This window comes from Apodemus sylvaticus, chromosome 1 (genome assembly GCF_947179515.1).
Source record: "Apodemus sylvaticus chromosome 1, mApoSyl1.1, whole genome shotgun sequence".
NCBI lineage: Eukaryota > Metazoa > Chordata > Mammalia > Rodentia > Muridae > Apodemus > Apodemus sylvaticus.
In genome coordinates this window covers 41671723-41692110 of record NC_067472.1, presented here as the reverse complement: position 1 = coordinate 41692110, position 20388 = coordinate 41671723, and the positions used below count along the sequence as shown (strand labels likewise).

General features: G+C 38.5%; 1 protein-coding gene across 1 annotated transcript in view; it reads right to left on the bottom strand.

The window, feature by feature from the left end:
- LOC127689163 (aldehyde dehydrogenase, cytosolic 1-like) overlaps positions 1–17953 on the bottom strand; it is a 38891-nt gene extending 20938 nt beyond the window's left edge. Inside the window, 7 exon segments of the mRNA XM_052188506.1 lie at positions 510–638; positions 2268–2329; positions 3768–3897; positions 5740–5880; positions 11698–11802; positions 17862–17920; positions 17923–17953. Of these exon segments, the coding sequence (XP_052044466.1) occupies positions 510–638; positions 2268–2329; positions 3768–3897; positions 5740–5880; positions 11698–11802; positions 17862–17920; positions 17923–17926 (630 nt within the window). The 5' untranslated portion in view covers positions 17927–17953.
- Positions 17954–20388: the final 2435 nt, after the last annotated feature.

Sequence of the window (20388 nt, the reverse complement as noted above, 5' to 3'; positions counted from 1 at the left end):
ATCACTTTAACTGTGTCAAAGCCTATAAAAGGAACTCAATTGGAATGATATAGGAATGTATATTAAATTAAGTATACAGAAAGGTAGAATTTATTGTCTCCACCAACAAAACTAGAAACATATTGGCATAGTAACCTACAACCTTTAGAGAATTTAAAACTAATATAACCTTTAAATAGTTTATGGAAGCAACCAAGCCAGCTATAACCTAAGTGAAGATACAGATTAACATTTCAGCATTTGAAAATAAGGTGGTAATCCCTTGTGAACTTAAGTTCATGAAGTTTAAGAAACATGCATCACTGTTTACATGGTGACTGACTATAAAACTCTGATTTGTGTGGAGAGACATTTGTGGTGACTGACAGACACCCCATTGTGCTGCTTTTATCTGCATGACTGAGCAGGAGCTGTGTGTGAACAGTGAAACTCATGGTATGTGTGAACGACATCTGTAAGGTAAACCGAGACCCAGAATCTGCCCACATGTTGAGACTCAGGAAACTCACCTCTTTTATTAAAGATGCCATGTGAAGAGCTGTGAGAGGAGTTTGCTCTGCTGGCTTGACAATCACGGTGTTCCCACAGCTAAGGGCAGGGCCTATCTTCCAAGTGAACATAACCAAGGGACCATTCCACTGAAAATCAAAATTGAACAATGGATTCCTTTCATTACTCAAAACCATCTTTGTTGTTAATGATTGCCACACTGATAAAAGTTGAATAATACTTCAGAAGTTGTGTGTAATTATGTAGATTATTTTATATAACTTCATAAAAGAAAGAGTAAATGATAAAAAGCTTCAAACCATCCACAGAGGAGAAAGGAACAGGAAGAACTACAGAATTTAATCAAGTCCTGTTATTTTGAATTCTTAAGAAAAATACAAAAAAACCATTTACTGCATGCTTTCAAATATAGTTAAGTATATTGTAAGTTACTTGTGTATTACATGTGTAAAATCCTCTTCCTATTTCTTCCTAGAAGACCCAGTATGTTTTATCCAATATTAAAATTTAGAAAAATTCATATCCAGATTTTGTGTATATGTAGGCTAGATAGTGGTTCCAGAGCTTTAAACATATTGAACATGCTCTTGAAATTAGAAACCTCGATGCATAACAGGAGAGACAGCACTGTTGAAGACACAGAGGTGTCACATCCAGAGGGTGAGTGCTTGAGTTTGGATCCTTGCAAACCAATTGGCTGGTTGTAAAAAGTCAGATACATGGCTCCTTCTCTATTTAATTCCTTCATCACCCATGAGAAAAAGAAATATTTCTTTCTACTTTAGAGGGATGTCCTCAGGAGTAATCCAGAAAGTTAGATCTGGGGCATACTACAAGCCCTGGCTAACACATATGAAGCTCAGGGTAAGATTTCCCAAAACAAAAGAATAAATCGGGAGACGCTAATGTCTAGACTTATCCAATGTTACTGACTGGTAGGGTGATGTAGATGTATTTGAGTGTTTTTAAGCTTTTGAAATGATTAGCATTTCCATTAAATACATTGATATTTAATGGAAATATTCAGTCTTATTAAACGAAAGTAGCTCTCACTCCAAAAAACATTAGAACACTACACTCTATCTTAATTTAGCCTTTTAAATTATGTCAGCTATATCTAGCCAGTGTCCTCTATGTTAGACTTAGAGGAAAATCTGTTTTCATCCAGAATATAATTTTCTGCCAGAATTTTGAGTACCCAATCCTGCCCCCTAAAGGTACAGTACAGGCCATACATTTTTTCAGGTGTCATCGAGGTTCTTACTCTATTTTTTTTTTTTAAAAAAAATATTTTTCCAAGATTTGAACAATCTTGCTGCAGTTACTATCAATGATGAGAAGTCTCAATGCAGAGACAGAGTGCTGGGAGTGATGGGTCCTGCTGTATCCTACTAAAGTTGAGTCCCAGCACAAAAGAACAATGATCTTTTTTTTTCCATATGCTTACAAAGCACAGCTCATGAAGCCTGAACATTAACAATTTCCAAAGCAACCCATGCAGGCAACACAGAGGGCTCATGTGATAACAGTGAAATGCCCTCCAAGGACACAGCAGTACATAAAAGGGTTTCTGGACCAGCTAACTCGTATCTAAGAAGCTCAGTTATAGGACAATAAGCTTCAGGCAGTCATGCTTGTTGAATTTCTTCACACATAACCATTGCATAATCTTCATTTGTGTGGGAATGAGCTTCATCACCAGATCAATGGAATTAGACCTTTCTTTCCTGTGTTGGGAATCACCAAAGAAAACTTACAGGGATGATTTGGCCACAGACCCCAATCGGCTCACGTCTTGTATATGTGAAAAGGTCTCCATCTGAAAAATAAAGCACACACACCACGTTAAAGGTGAATGGCTTTGTAGGCACACCATGAAGATATGAGAGTGAGATGAATAGCAAAAGGAAAACAAAATATCCTATTTACAAAGCTAACAACATAAACAATGGAGCCCTCAAAGAGTAATTTGAATCTAATGACTGAAATCCATGAATCTAAGAGACAAGATGGGAAAATATATGACAGACTGTTAACACCATTCCTGTTGTACCAATAAGGCTGCCTTCAGCATCATCCTCATACACAAAGTGATACAGAAATGAGCTAGGAGTGATATCCTTTCCAAGTAAGGGCTGAGTCACATGTGAATGTTTCCAACACCTCAAGTATTCCAGGAGTATGAACTTTTAAAATAAAAATGATTTAAAATAGTAAAAATGTAAGCAGTCTTCTTACTAACTTGGAATTGCTGGTTTTGTGTCTTTTGCCTACTGAACACAAATGCAGTGTCTTTGAATCTATGGAAAAAAATAAAAACAAAAACAAAGATAAAACATGGCTTAAGTGAGACATGGTTCTACCTCACCTGGATTTGGCCAAGTCCTGTGCCTTATTCCCATGTGGTTACCCTGGGAAATTTGTTGTTCTGTTTTGTTCTGACTTCCACAGGAGCTTACTGCTACCACAGCAAGTACTTTTCATATCAGAAACCACAGGTGCTTTAATCAGTTGCTTCTATGTTTCCTAAGAGTGGAGTAAGAACCACGAAACAGCCCCCTTCATGGTATCTCTGTGTCCTTCTCCTCATCTCCTAACTTCCTGGTGACCACCTTCCATACTGAATCCTCCAGTTAGATTGGCAGTGCCCATCAGGGACAGAATTGGAAGTGGATTACTTGAGTTCCTAAAGTCATTACAATTCAGATATGAAATGAACCTTACTCCATCCCAAACTGCCTCTTTGTTCACATGGATTATTTGTCACACCTGTGCTACTACTTGCCTACCTTACTAAGAACTACTTACATAATATCTCCATGGAAGGACTGTTAACTAGAAATCATAGTCTCATCTTGCTTTGAAGCTTTTGAAACATATTAGTGTAAACTGGGTTGTTGAATAACAATGGACTAAGTACACCAAGTTTGAACAAGCACAGATATGTCTTTATGAGAATGAAGCTCAAATAAATAATTTCAGCAGCCATCTTTGAAAAGTTTCAACCCTGAAACCTGTCACTCAAATTAGTAGTTGAATCTATGATACTGTTCTTACTTTAATACTGTCTAAACTATGCACATGTTGACTCCTAACAGAACTTCCATCATCATACCTGTGTTGGAGCAAAATGAAGAGAAAAGTAATTATTTACTTAATTGATTGACACTTCTATCAGGGAGAATTTGCAGGTACTCAACTCTGCAACAGTGGCTTCTCCTCTACTACCATGCCGGTAGTTTCCCAAATGTACTTACCACTTGGTATCGTTTGGCCATGGATCTTGTCGGCCCAGCCTGCAAAGTACTTCAATGTTTTTATGCTCATCTCTACATCCAACAGGTATGCATGAGCAAAGACTTTACCAGCATTCATTGATTCCATTGTCTGGAAAAAAATGAATATCAAAGTCTAAAAACTCAACTTTCAACAGTAAAAATTATATCAAGATTATACAGTGAATGTTTTTAGTATTTATGTACTATAGAACATTAGAAATGTAAGAAATCTGAAATCTAGTGCTTTACTATAAAACAATTTGAGAAAGAATCAAACAACTTATTTGTAGTCACATAGCCAGATTCTGGTGGGAGAGACTGTAAGATTCTGACTGTCTGATTCTGGTCCCTTTTCTGTCAGGTTCTAAATGGATCCTGGTTAAGCAGTGTCTAAGGACTGGTCACATAAGTACTCAGCTGTGAAAATGACTGTTAGTCTCTTTGATCTATCAGAGTTCCAATTAGATTCTACATGATATCTGACTGTGGCAACAGTTTGGTGTTTGCAACTATTCACAGTGCCACAATCCTTTTCATATTCTCATGCAAGTAGTCAGTTCACACAATTGTAACATGCATTTATGTCTATTAACACAATTGTAACACTGGCATCTTTTGTTAGGGATTTACGATAGTCAACTATTATTTCAGAAATAGTGTCATTGTTATTTCAAAAATACCTCCCCTCAGAAACCAGGGAATCATGCAGTAGAGAAGACAGAAATAATGCAAGAGCCAGAGGAAATGAGGACACCTCCTAAATCACCTAAGTAAGCTGCATATAAACTCACAGACACTGAAGCAGCAAGCCCAGTGGCTTGATTGGTATGCATCAGGTCCTTGGCATAAGTGACAGCTTTTTACTTTGTATTTTCATGAGATTCCTGTGAGAACAAATGGGTCTCTGACTCCTGCCCTTCAGGCTTGTTTCTTCCTGTTGGGTTGCCATGATCAACTTTGATATGATATTTTCTGTCTCATTAGTTATATTTTATCATGTTTGGTTGTTATCTCTTAGAAGCCTGTTATTTTCAATGAGAGACAGAAAGGGGGTAGATCCACAGCGGAGGAGGAAGGAACTGGGAGGAATCAAGGGAAGACAAACTATTATCAGCATCCGTAGTATGAGAAAAGAACCTATTTTCAAAAGAAAGGGGGGAGATTGTGAAGTTGCACATTTTCTTATCTAGCAGTATCTTCTTTTCCTCTGCCATTTTGTGCAGACTATATAGGATGCTTTGAAATCATACATTTCAGTGGGTGCTCACAAGCAAGATGCACAGGTTTGATACTGCCCACTACTATCCTAAAATTAAATCAAATGTGACTTTCTTTATATACCTCTTCTGCTCTCCCAGAGCCTCTCCTGCTGACAGAGGAAGTATCACCTTTCACTCCACAATTAAGACAAAAGGAAAAAGCTAAGCTTTAAGAAATGCTCATTTCTTCTGATAGAATATTGCAGTTAGTATGCATTTATTACAGAGGTATGGAATCTATTTTACATGTTTTGAGCAATGCAAGATGCTTAAGGAATAAATGATTATTAATAATTGGTGAATTGCTGATATTTTCTAATAAAATTAAGGTGGGAATCTCATTGTTACTTAAGAGTCTAAAGCTAATGAAATTCATTCAGAATTGTAACCTGGGTACCACTTCAGTTTCAATTGGCTTTACTAAAATTCAAAGTTGAAAAGACTAGTAAATGCATCCTCCATCCATGTTCTATAATGATTTCTGTAACTACTAAAATGAAAATATATAGTCTCTGAGAGCATACAAAAGGTTTGATAAATATAGTGAAACTGGATTCTGGATTCTGAGTAGTTCTAGAGAAAAGCAGGAAGGTTGTCTTCATATTCTTTAAACCAGACTGGCTGGTCAGTTGAAACACCGAGTGCCCTCGGGAGCTCTCCCATGTTTCCCATTGACCTAGATGGATTCTCACCGCCAGCAGCAGCCGATCTCTCTCCATTAAGTCAGCCAGCTTGTTCAGCAGGCGGCCTCTCTCTGAAGCATCCATGGTGCGCCATGGGGAGCCAATCTGGAAAGCTTGTCTTGCAGCCTTCACAGCTTTGTCAACATCTGCCTGGAAATCACAGATCAATACATTCAGAATATTCAAAATACTAGATGAGCAAATATAACATCACAACCTTATAAAATACGACACAGTCCTCACCAACAACAGCTCAGTCTCCATACCTCACCATAAGATTTTGAGATGGTTTCTCTTGAAGTAGTTAGAATATGTTCCAGTTGGCTAACAAACAGTTAAACTTTTAAAATAGAGATTGTATGTTTTAATAGTTGTAACTTTATTCTGTACTAGGATGCTTTATTTTATTTGAAATAATGTCCTATTTAATTTACACATTAGGCCATTTGTTATGGAAAATGCAATGAGGCAAATTTATTCCTCCTTTTACAAATGGAGAAAAAGAAGCAAAAGGAGACAGGAGATCTCAGGGCTAATAGATTGGTGGTAAACCACATGGTGCTACATCTGTAGCTTAGAACTTCAAGTCTACAATGTTTCACAGCCTTTCCTAAGAGTTACACAAAGTCTTAGGAGCTTTGTGTTGGATGTTTCACATTCAAATCTAAGCACTGTGTACATGATAAGTACCTTATTTCCCAACTGTGTACAAAGTCATCCACTCTACGCACCCTAGGCACTGAATAAGTAGAGAAGACAGTTTCCTTTATTAATCATATACTGTTTAATTGAATAAAGTCCCACCTGTACTGCTTAGCTTCCTTGATTTTGCTCACATACTTTTATGACCACTGAATTTCTCCTTTTGGTTTCCTGAACTACCTACCTACTAAGCATTTCCATGGTCCTTCCATCCCTTGGTAGATCCCTTATTCAGACAACCTCCCAGAGTCATTTCCAGTATACTGATAGCATCTATGCTCCTTCTGTTACTGTTTCATGTGTTTTTTTCCTTCATCAAATCAATGGCGAATAGCATGTACAGAGAGACTATTGTTCAACTTTGTGTCTATGGGACCCACTGGTTCATGGAACCCCCATACATCCACATGATCAAGGGGGCAGTGGGCTTCATGTTTCTGTGACATTTTGAGAATAATATTACTATGGATTTTAAAACCACACAGTTTAAACTAGTGGGGCACAAGCTGTGCATGGATCCTTTTGGTTAGTGTTTTGTCTTTGGCTTTTTCTTAAGAAGGGCTCTCTTGAGCCTCCTGGTCTCTCCAAGAGCTGGAGAGAAGAATGGCTTTGAGACAAGTAACCTCACATGTAGAAAACCAAAGACCAGACCAAATGAGGCAAACAAACAAACAAACAAACAAACAATCCTGCTATAAAAAAATCTGCTATAAATAAATCCATTCTTGCAGTTTCTTCATTGGGGCCATGACTCCCTTTCTTTAAACAAGATGTTTATTCTTGCAATGATAGTAAATATTTAATTTAAAAAATGGGTTCTTATTCATTCTTTTTAGTTTTGATGTATCTGAATATACATCCACTGCATGGCACTCTATCAGTTGGCTAAGGATAGGACAATGAGGGCAGGACATTCAACTGAGCATCCCACTACCCAATTATAAACACAGGCCTCCCTTAGTAGTCTAGAAGAACATTTCCCCAAGTCACTGAAAAAACAACCCGAAATCATAATTGCTAAATATATGTGGTACTTACAAATAACCCACAGACACCCTTTGCATAACTGTCCTTATAATGCTGAGTATAAAGGCTAGGCAAGAAGTTGGTAAATGGTACTGTTTTGATAATAATGGCCAAACTAGTCTGTGCACTCAGTGTGCACACATCTGAGATAGGCCTCTTGACACCCTCTATGCCAGCAGCTACATATTTCAGATCCCAGGGTTGAACTCACCAGAGTGGAATCTGTGAATGCAGCAGATGCTCCACTCTATTCTAAACTAAAATATATTGTGCCACAACTAATTTGTGGCATTTTTTCTTATCTTTAAACTCACAGAAAGCTGTCTCTGTCTCATCTTCTATGTGGCAGACATGCCAAATGCTCACAAGGTAGAGTTAACTGTGATCGTAGACTACCCAGTATGAAAATGGCTACAGCATCCTAGTCCATTGTAGCACATCCTTTTAGCTTTTCTATCCTGGACTACTTAGATCTTTACTGCTGTACATTGTAAACAGCCTCTTATTCATTCTCTTCTCTTCCCACTATCTCCATAAGGCTGCCAGGCTTAATCTTCATGTCATTTATCTTATCATGTTCCTTTGTGCACTCACAACTGCTGGCTTCATCCACAGTCTTAAGGGCAAAGCTCTCTGTTTGGTTTTCAAGGTCCAACATTTACTGACTCAAATTTTCTTGTGCAGACCTCCTGCTTCCATTTCTCTTGTTATCTCTCTCTTTCTCAGCCATTCCTTCTCACCTTGCTCCTGAAATTCTCTTTGAATAGACAATGTTTAACCAGCATGTCCATTTAATTTCAAAGTCTTTTCCCAAAGCCTGGCTCAGGGTAACAGTCAACTTCAACAATCACCAGAAACCTACCTCAATGGCAGATGATAATCATGAACCATCTAAACACCCAGAAGAGAGACAAGTTCTCTTTGATACAAGGTACTATTATACTTAGGTATCGTGTGCCCTGTTTTAACTTAAAAGGAACAAAACTTATGCTAGCAAAACAGAGCAGAATTTGAGCTGAATTCTATGCTACATCTGACCTACACATTCAATTATGTTGGCAAGGATGGTCAATAGGGCTGCTTTGCTAAATAGTCATTGCTATTGACTTGCTCCATATTATATACAACAGTGGTTTTTCAGCCTGTGCTTTGGTCTGTAGAAGTATGTTTTATTAGGAGCTTTTGACTCCATTTTGAGGAAGAAGGATGACTGTAGTCCTTAGGCAGATCCAGAAACTCCACCATCTACCACCTATCCACCAGATAATTGAGCTGGCAAACTGATAAATTCTTTATTCCTGGCAATAGAATGTGAACCATCCTATAAGTGTACCAGGGAGAATTAAAATTATGTGGGCAAGTGGACATAACAAAATTAAATAATAGAAAGTATGCTCAAGAACTTATCAGCTATACAGGATAGAATGAACTCCCTTGCTTGGACCCCACAAAGTGATGGACACTTAATACTGAAACGGCATGGCCTCTGAATGAGCTACCATCTGATTTTTGGGATCTGTGTCAAGGATCAAGGACTATTTGACTCAGCTGGGTCTCTGCTGTTGATGCAGCCTCCTGGACTGCCAATTCATGCACACATTTACCTCTCTCAAATGACATTTCCTGCTCTAGACCCAATTTACTAAGTTTTGCAGCTTCCCTCTCACACCTGACTCTAGCTATTCCCCTAGAAGTTCTCCCAGGCACTGATATGGTCACTTATCTTTACAGATTCTTTTTCGCCTACTTCAGAACCTCTTGAACTATACTGACATCTTTCTAACTTGTATTCACTAGCAACTCATATATTCATATACAGAAAAACAAAGATGTTTGCTGTGTGATATATGATATGAAAATTATGTTAGTAATTAATACTGGAATAAAAAAATTGGCATTCCCCTCTTGCAGGCTGCTAAGGTGGTTGGCTTTGATACCAAATTCCTATAATTTAAATGGCTAAATCTTGTGAGTTTATTGCTATTCAGTATAGTTTGGCAGAGTGGAAAGACACAAATGTTTATTTATATTTTGGATATGACACATCACCTCATATGACTTGCTCCTATTGATATGTATAAAAACAATCATACCTTGGAAATGGAAGCTATTGTTCTCCATTATGTGACAACAATTTTGCGTTATCCAAACTACTAGTCTCAAATGTTTTTTAGTGTTTTTAGTATTTTATTTGAACTTCAACATGCACAATTTCTAGATTTTTGTTCAGGGGCTAGCATTTTAAAAATATTTTGGAATTAAAAAGAAAACAGTGTATAGGTTAACTTTGATTTGTTAGCATCAAATTATGTGGACTGATGAAAACAAAATATTCCGGTTTTGAGGTCAGAGCCCATAGGCTGAATGGATAAAGGCACTTAGAATGAAAGTGGGAAGTCAAGAGACTCTTAACTTAGTTAGGGAGGGTCTGAGTGCTTCCATCTCTCCTGGAATGTATACCCCCATATTAACTTCACTGAGAGATGGAGAAACTAGTAATCCGATCAGTTTCCTTTCACACCTGTCTGCAGCACTTACTTTAATGGACACTTAGTATTATCCCTCCAATTATCTATTAGCTCAAGCCTAAGACTTAGTCAGTTTTTCCTAAAGGAGAAACTGAAGTGAAAAGAACTCTTCCAGGCACACAGGCACACTTCACTTTCTAACTTGCATTTGTTCTGGCCCCAGCCCCACCCTTGTTTACCACAAAAAAAAGAAAGAAAGAAAGAAAGAAAGAAAGAAAGAAAGAAGAGAGAGAGAGAGAGAGAGAGAGAGAGAGAGGAAGGAAGGAAGGAAGGAAGGAAGGAAGGAAGGAAGGAAGAAAGAAAGAAAGAAAGAAAGAAAGAAAGAAAGAAAGAAAGAAAGAAAGAAAGAAAGAAAGAAAGAAAGAAAGAAAGAAAGAAAGCAGGATATGGCCTGCTGGCAGTCTCATCCTGCTGTGAATGGATTTTTCCAAAACCAGTGCCTGTGACCTAATGAGTCTGTCCAGCATATCAGGTTTCTTGTGATTGTGTACGTTACCAGGTTAGGACCTTCCTCTAAGCCATGCTAGACACTCTTCATTACATTCCTCACAAATTGTTTCAGCATCAACTATTCTAAAAATGCAAGTTGTTAAATAGTTCCAAAAACAGGATACAGATACAGGAATGTGGTAGTGCAACAAACTCTTGCTTTTGGCAGACTGTATCACTAACAATTTCTTTAGAGGAACCATTTGCCCAGCCAACCAGACTGGCACTGTGACATGACTTGCACCTTGGCTGGGTATGGATTTGTCTCTTTGATCTCTTCTATGGGAGGGGCAGTTGTCCCTAAGCACAGAGCAGATCAGTGCTCACCGGAAAGGTTGCTGAGATGGTCACCAGCTTTCCTTTCTGCACTTTAGGCAGAAGGTAGACCTCACTGACTGCCTCAGCAAAGTCTCAAAGTTTCTACGGAACCCAGGCAGAGAATTTTGTGTTCCTGGTTTGATCAATCCCACTGCCAAAACAAGATATCTCCTAGGAGCTAAGTATTCAAGGTTTCTACATTAAAGCATCAAGAATATGACTTTCTGTTAACTGGCATCATAGAGTAATCAGACCCATGTTCTTTCACACCTGTCTGAAACACTTACTTTAATAGATATTTAGGATTATTTTTCCTTCTAATTATCAATTAGCTCATTCATAGTCTTCCTGAGAATCATTTTATATCTACACAGAGAAAGAATGAATACCTGAAAGACTTAGTCTATACACAATAAGTATATTATTATTTTAAAACTCATGCCCCATATCAAATATTAATGCTAAGCCTTAAGAAAAGAGATAAGTTATTTAGTAGTTATGCTTCACTGTGTTACTTCAGCCTCAGACCATTGGTGTTTTGGATGCTATGACCCTCTTCTCATTTCCCAGGTTACATTAGAAAGGCTAACATTAAGTCTATAGCCTGAGGTTTGTTTGTTTTTTATTCATTTATAATAATTTTAATTTTATTATAAAATAAAATTACATTCCTCTTATTTTTCTCAATTTTAGCTTCTTAAGTTCTGTGTATTAAGGATATTTACTCTCTACCAGGTGTATAGGTGGCAAATTTTCTTATGACAAGGACAAATGAAAATGTACCCAATTGCCTGAGCAATTACTTTCTCATGTCTTTCATTGAACTTTCAGCTGCTTTGAGTTCAAAGTTTGAGAAACAAAGGCTCTTGATGCAAAGTGGAGCTGTGGGTGCTGGGCACCTTACCTTGTCCCCTTCTTCCACTTGGCAGATGACCTCCTCAGTTGCAGGGTTAAGGACGGGAAATTTCTTACCACTCACTGAACTGTGCCATTCATTGTTTATGAAGATCTGTAGAGATGCAGCAAAGACATAAAAAGCATTTAAATACATTGTAGGTTTGAGAGTTCTCCTACAGATTAAAGTTGAGGTATTAAATGTTACCTAAATGCTGTTATCTCAAAGTTCATGTTGTGTCATTTAACATCTCTAGAAACACAGAGGTTAGACACTTGTGAACTGTCTTACTATTGTGTCACAGAATCGTAACATCTATGAGAGATTCCCTTAGATCATTTGGAAAAGCCTTAATTTCAATATCTTCACCTTGATCCTCAGGTTCATTAAGAACTATTTTTATATGCATTTAACTCCACTCCATCTGTATATAGGAAGGCTTAGATCTGTAATAGGGCCACTGTGAGAACATGAAAGAAACACGTAGTTTATTTCCTGTGTGCACAAAATTGTTATTTGCCAATGAAACATTTTTGTGCACAAAATGGATTATCACTGGATGAGTTAAATTCTTTAAAAGTACCTGCATTTTTATTTATTTATAAGTGTATGCTTGTGTGCATTTTGTGTACCACATGCATTGTAGGTAGGCCAGAGAGGCTTGACTGCCCTGCCACTGGGATTACAGACAGCTCCTAGTCAACAAATAATTGAGAAGTGTGCAATGAGAAAAGGAAGTCAAGGAACCAAATCTAAGGGGACAAAAGTCTTCGCCCCTGAATTCCTTGGAAAAAACTCAGAACTTCTCTCTGATGAAGTCTTTGTCAGATAGAACATGTCTGCGCAAGATAGAATGACAGAAAATTAGGAAAAAATAAGAAGAGAATGACATAGTGTGATACAAATTTGGAAAAATCAGGGAAGAAGAGTCTAGAAGTTGGAAAGTATGCAGAAAAATAAATTGGCCTAAGAGGCTAATATTAGTCATTCCTCTCGAACCAAACCGTGACTCAAATGCTTCTTACCCATTGTGGTTTGAATATTCTTCGCCCAGGGAGTGTCACTATTGGGAGATATGGCCTTGTTGAAGAAGTATGTCCCTGTAGGGGTGAGCTTTGTGAGCTTCCTTCTAGTCTTCTCCTCTTTGCTTTTAGAACAACATGTAGAACTCTCAGTTCCTCCAGTGCCATACCTCTCTGGATGCTGCCATGTTTCCTGCTTTGATGATAATGCACTGAACCTCTGAATCTATTCACTAGCCCCAATTAAATGTTGTCCTTTATAAAAGTTGCCCTGGTCCTGGTGTCTCTTCAAAGCAATGAAAATCCTAACTAAGACACCAGTTAAATATGGAGACCGTTTATACCTTCTCAGGAAATGGGACTCTTCATTATTCTGTATCAGCTGTAAGGGGGCAGAGGCAGGTGGTGGTAATAGTTGACAAGGGGTCCTGTAACTTCCAAAGGAGGTGCTCGTGCAAAAGCTTGGGAGCAGTGAAGAAGGACTCCTATAGTGTTTACTCACAACCCCTAAGGGGAAGGACAGGGATATGCCAGGTACACTTGGATTTAGGTAGTTATAGAGGCTTCAAATACAAAAGCATTTCTATTTTATGTAAAAAAAAAAAATAATTCTTAAACTCCATTTCATCTACCACATCAAAGAGGAACTGGAACTGAAAATGAACCCTGAAAAGATGATTGCTTCAATGGCTTGCTTTGCTTGGAGACAAAACACCCTTAAAGATAAGATTATACAACTCTCTAACTACAGGTGTTTTTCTTTTACTTTTTGATATTAATCGGCTTGTCCGTTCCTTTCCCAGTACACCAAACACTGTTAGAGTAGGAAAACAAAAAACAAAAAACTTCTAGTCAAGAGAATATACTCCCTACCCTGGATGAAGACTTAATATTACAGTAGAACTGGTTCAATCACTTTGGACAAGGGACCACCTCTAGGAAACTGGGCTCATCTCAAGCCAAACTACAGAAATAAGTGGAATAAATAGTCCTTTAATGAAATGCTGTACTTTCCCTCTCCCCAAATTCCCACCCCTAATACAGAAGTTTGGACCACATTTGTAGGGTGCTAAGTCTGATTACTTTTTGAGTTATTAAAAAAAAAAAAGAGTAACTTTCTTTTCCCCCTTCTCTCTTTTTTTCTGAACATGCTTTTCTGTTTGTTCTTGTTTTTTTGTTTTGTTTTGTTTTGTTTTTTGTTTTTCCTCCCAACATTTTGGACTTTGTAATTCCTTCCCTGAAAAGGTCCCTGCCTGTCACATGGCTCCTTGTTGGCCATGCAGTCCACCACCATGCCAGCTTGAAAAGCATGGGTGCTCCCCTCCCTTCTTTCCCCTCCCCCCCTTCCCCTGGGCAGCTGCTGAGGTTCTAAAGCTGGCATGCCCTGGGGTTTTCCATTTAAATGCCAGAATAAATTACATTAGATATTATTCTTAAAGTATTCCACTAAAGAGACTAAGACCCACCCACCCCAGGAGATGACCCTAAATTTTTCGAGCATGGAGACCAATTTGGTTCTTTCCATAATAAAGAAAAGGGGTAAAACAGTAGGAAAAATAATTCAGAAATTGAGATACAATTTCACAAGTACTTCTTCTAACCCTTGCCTTTCATGCTTTGCAACCAGGAGCTGAGTTAAATTATTGTTTCCAGTCTTCTTAGGAGTGGAAATATAATACAGGTCTCCAGTAGAACATGGTAAAGGGAACATGCATAGGCATACAGAAAGCCCGATTGAGATTTAATTGCATACACAACTGGTGTACTACAAAGTGTAAAAATGCTGTAACCAGCACATCAAGCAAATACTTACTGAATAGACCAGATTTACATAAAATATACATAGAGAAGATACACAGAAAATAAAAACTCACTGAGTGGTATTGTTTATTATTGACTAGGGAAGTACTTTAACATCAATCAAAGGTATAGTTGGGTCTTAAATACTTAGGTTTGTCATCCTCCCTATGATGTCCTTATGCAATGTTTTGAAGTAAAGAGGTTTCCATCTGGAAACTCTGTGTTAAGGAGTTTCTAGTCCTGTGCTTATACATGGAACATTAAGGAATACCTCATTTTTCTACTAATTTGATCTTGATCTTAATTAATAATAACTAAATGAAGCAATTTGGAGAAAAGATAGTTCACTTTAAAACTTCATTGAGATACACACACACACACACACACACACAATCTTAGCAAAATTAAAAAATGATAAGCTAAATAAAGGGGGAGGGGTATCCTGACACAAAAATACTTTTCCAGTTGGAACCATGCAAACCAAACTCTTTTACTGATTACAACACAACAATATAAGCTGGGTTGACAATTCTGACTTTCTTAAAACAGTTTGAATGTGTATATTTTGATGGGAATATCTTCTATGTGAGAAAGACAGAGGGCATGAAACTGGCATCTGTGGTGTGTACAAACCTTTGACAACTGTGAGCTGTTGGAGACTGGACAAACCACAGTTTGTGTGTTCTCATTTGTCAGTATCTAAATTGAAAAGCATGTTTCTATCCAGTGGAACCTGGTGAAATCATGACTAAGGGAACTTTTAGCCACTTTCTAGCCATGACCAATATTCACTCCTAGTAAGGAATAAATTTAAGCAATAATGTAAGGAATAAATGTAAGCAATATAAAAGAAATCACAAATGTAACCCAGCCCAGAGTGAGTGAGTGAGTGTGAAATGTGATAATGTAATGGCCCTGACTTAGTGAAAACCTCAATTTTAATTGACTGAAAAGATACCAAGAAGACCAAGTCTGGAGTCCGTGTGTGTGTGTGTGTGTGTGTGTGTGTGTGTGTGTGTGTGTGTGTTTGTGTGTGTCTGTGTCTGTGTCTGTGTGTGTCTTCGTGTGTCTGTGTGTGTGTCTTTGTGTGTCTGTGTGTGTTTCTGTGTGTGTGTTTCTGTGTGTGTGTGTTTCTGTGTGTGTGTGTGTTTCTGTGTGTGTGTGTGTATGGGGTTGGGGGGCAATGATAAATCCTAGTGTTAAAGTGGTGCTGAGGACCTTAGCTGAAAGAGACTTAAAAACCCTGGTCTGACAGCTAAGGTTTGGTTTATTCCCAAGAGCTCCAAAGAAGACTCTTCCTGTTGAGACTGACTTATTCTTGGAGCCAGTCTACCAATTCCAGATACGCCGACTCTGAACTGAGGCTCCAGCAGGGATCCAAAGCACAGTGAGGAAATGCCTTGCCTGCACTTCCATAGGAACTAGGCTACAACACTTAGTATACCAGAGGTAAGAGTGTGTGTGTGTGTGTGAATGAATGTGATCCCTTTTCTCTTTATATTTGTTCATTGTTGCTTATGAATAAATATATTTTTGTTTTGTTTTTTATTTTCTATATTCTTTATTTACATTACAAATGATATTCCCTTTCCGGTTCCCCCTTCCCCATAAGTCCCATAAGCCCTCTTCCCTCTGCCTGTTCCCCAACCAACCCCTTCTCACTCCTCTGTCCTGGTAATCCCCTACAATGCTGCATCAAGCCTTTTCAGGACCAGAGCCCTCTCCTTCCTTCTTCTTCTTGGGAATGATTTGATATGTGAGTTGTGTCCTGGGTATTCAGAGCTTCTGGGCTAACATCCACTTATCAGTGACTGCATTCCATGTGTGTTATTTTGTGAATGAGTCACCTCACTTAGGATAATATTTTCCAGTTCCAACCATTTGCCTAAGAATTTCATGAATTCATTGTTTTTCATTGCTGGGTAGTATTCCATTGTGTAAATATACCACATTTTCTATATCCATTCCTCTATTGAGGGACATCTGGGTTCTTTCGAGCTTCTGGCTATTATAAATAAGGCTGCTATGAACATAATGGAGCGTGTGTCCTTATTGCATGCTGGGGAATCCTCTGGGTATATGCCCAGGAGTGGTAGTGCAGGGTCCACCAGATTTGTCAGGAACAGGAATTCTGAGGAACAGCTAGAGTGATTTCCAGAGTGGTTGTACCAGCTTGCATCCATGTAACTTGATTCAGTCATTGGTACTTTCTTTCTCACTCTCAGCTCCATCCCTAAACCTGACTCTTGGCCACTCCTCTATGTAGACTTGGTCCTAAGGAAAGAGCCCATAAGCCAGGAAGCTCCCTCAATTTGGGTGCTTTGGAAAATGCATAAAGCTTCAATGTTTCAAGGCCACCTCCATTTGCTCAAAGGAAAAAGAAATAACTGAGAGAGATCATCAGGCTCTCCTCATTAACTTTAACACACTCTGGTTTTATTGTTTAGTTCAGAAGTCAAAATGACTGTCACCAGAGTTGAACAATTAGTCTCTCACTTTATAATCTTCATACCATAACATTGGCTGATTTTAAGTGACTGTCCTAATAACATGCATGGAGGTTTGTGTGATATTGATTTCTTAATTTTGGAATCCTAGGATCTGTGACAAAAGTAGGCATTTATCTATTCAGTAGACTAAATTAAGATAGCCCCTCAGGACCACCCAGCTTGACTATTTGCTGGGTGCAGATTTAAAAGCTGGGGTCAGGCTTCTGCTCTGTGGCTCTAAATTTTTATCAGTTAACAATGACATGTGAACTCCAACAATAGCATAATTGCCTGAAGAAATAAACAAGTACAGTTTATATCTCATAAAAGGAAAAATAACTCAAGTCTGTTTGAGAATTTTAGCAACAGCTTCCAAGTCACTGTGCCCTCAAATGTATGGTCGTATTATCCTGCTGAAGCATGTTTGTGTGTGTGTGTGTGTGTGTGGGGTGGGTGAGTGGGTGTGTGTGGTGTCAGAGAGAGAGAGAGAGAGAGAGAGAGAGAGAGAGGGAGGGAGGGAGGACCTTCCCAGATTGCCTGGCTCCTTCTAGCAAGTTCTCTTGTTTGTCTGTCTCACCATTAAGTGCCCACTGCAGAGTTGACAGAACACACTGGTTCACTGCAACTCTGGCTCAAGAACCTTTAAATACAGAAGAAAATCCTTCCCTTGGGATATGTTAAGAGATAAACTTATGAGGCAGTTCTCTGTTATGGTTTAAAATTCACTACTTAATCATGCCACTAACTTTTCAAGCCTTTTGTCTTCCAGTTTGAAAAGGGCTCTTACAGAGGCTTCAACCAACTGTGGTTTAACAAGCACCCCCCCCCTCCCCCAGGAAAAGCCTAGCTCATAGTGACTTACCTTGGTGTGTTGAATCTTCAAGTCAGCCAGTGGGGCAGGGACTGCAGGTTGTGCAGGGAAGACATTGCTGGTTTAGCCCCTGGAACACAGGGTGACAGGCTCTGCAAACTGGTTCTGAAAGAGCACTTGGTCCTGTTTATCTACATTCACTTAGGGTCATTTGCATATCGGGATATGATTGGATGGGCAGATCAGGGCGGGGCAGAAAGGGCAACCCCCTCCATCTGGAGGCTGTTGGCAGAGGATTAATCTACCAGCCAAATCTGTGTTAAGGGTGTGGATGCAACTGCTGTGGACACTCAAAGCCAGTTATAATTTTCTGGACTTTTTAAGACATTTTATATTACTGCATAACTTTCCCTTCTCTGTGATAGACTGACTGGGAAACAGGAAATTTGTGAAATGAAAAAGAAAAGACTTTTCCTCAGAAGGAGCTAGGGTGAAGGACAATGACTCTTTAGGTCAAAGCTGCCAGAATATACAATAAACCCAGGTCAGGATGCTCCTGGAGAGAAAGGACCTCTCTCTAGGCTCTGCTTTTGGCCACCTTTAAATTTTTCAGCCAATCAGGTCTATTTTCTGTCTGGCTAAGCAGACTTAGTGTGAAATTGAATCCTCAAATTGTCTTTGTCTTTTTGGTGGAACAGAAAACTGTGCATGACTTTTCAATCAGAGTTCACTGTTACTCACAAACCCTCAAAGATCATTATGCCAAGGTCATTTGTGGAGATTCTTTTAGAGGGAAAGTAATGTCAGATTTTGGGAAGGTCTCTACCTGTGAATTCTTACAGTAGGGCAGCATTTCTCAACCTGTGGGTCATGACCACCTTGGGGGTTGCATATCTGATATCCTGGACAACAAATAGTTATATTACAGTTCACAACAGTACCAAACACTACAGTTATGATGTAACCATGAATTGATTTTATGGCTGGAGATCACCACAACATGAGGAACTGTACTGAAGGGTCTCAGCATTAAGAAGGTTGTGAACCACTGAGCTATACTAGAGTTTAGGACCTAGAGCCTAGACAGTGTACAAAGAAAGACTGTAAATAGCACTCCCTAAAAGTTTGAACTCTGAATGTTCTGGGAACTTGGTAAAGGGCAACTTTTAACTCAAGTGGTTTCATTTTTAATACAATGCTTCTCTGTATTGAAGCTTCAGCACAAGATATGGAAGGAACTCGATACCATTTTTAGGATGCTCTGGTTAATAAGAATGGGTGATAACTTCTTCACAGTGAAGTCCCACCTCCCCCACTCCTGGCCCACATGGATACAGGAACAGGGGTTTGGGGAACCTGTTTCTCTTTCTGCTTTGGTCCTAGCTCCTTATTTTTTAAACACAGAGAATAATACATCTTATGATCACTACCTTGCAGTAGAAGACTGAAATCTTACTTCAGACAAAGCATCCCCTACATGTCATTCCTCTTTTCCAGCTCTATCTTGGTATCTATAAGATGATCCCCACATAGGCACAGGTTCATTAGAGGGTCTCCCAGTGGGTAGCCACGCCCATGGAAATTATGGTTAACCTTTTGTTCATCCTATCAGGGAATGGCAAATTTTTTCGAGTGAAACAGGAAATGTTTTCATCTTTCTGGAACATATCAATTCTGTTGTAACTTAATCTATGCTGATTAAATGGAACAATTGACAAAAAAACAATGAGTGGTAATATTTTTAAAATATTATGTTTGGCAAAAATAGGAAGCTGGTCAGGTCCGGAATACAGCTCATTCCTCTAGATTCTCAAACACTACCTTTTAGATATCCTCGAGCACCCTGTACCTCTGATTTGAATTATTGGGCTAGAAACTTCTGTTCTTCCTATCTAAATCTTATCTATCAATCTGTCAATCTATTATCCCATCTATCTATCTATCTATCTATCACCGATCTCTATCTCTCCTTATCACTTTGAAAACTTTTTTTTTTTCCTTTACAAAGGCCTTTTGAAGTGAATACACTATTGCTCAACAGCTATTATATAACATGCAAAGTAATGCTCTGGCTAATACCCAAACATTTAGTTATTTGTAGATTCAAAGCTTGATGCCCTGGAGGTAAAAAAAAAAAAGGAAAAAGAAAGAAAGAAAGAAAGAAAGAAAGAAAGAAAGAAGAAAGAAAGAAAGAAAGAAAGAAAGAAAGAAAGAAAGAAAGGAAGGAAGGAAGGAAGGAAGGAAGGAAGGAAGGAAGGAAGGAAGGAAGGAAGAAAGAAAGAAAAGAACAGGTTACAAAAACATTCCTGGCATCTTATTCTCTGAATAGACACATAATTCATCACCTTTCAATGGATAATTATGTAATTAGGCAGTTCTTAAAGCAAACATCACTGTATGGAGCTAAAGGAAAGTTTAGAATCAATTACCATGCCTGTCTATTACTTTTCAACAAGTATTTACCAAGCATGTTTGTGCCAGTCATTCCTGAACTTTTGCTTCCTTTGCCCAGCTGCTTTTTTTTCTGCTTAAACCTGCCAAGCTATGACAGGTATTTCTGAGTTAACTGTTACCAAAC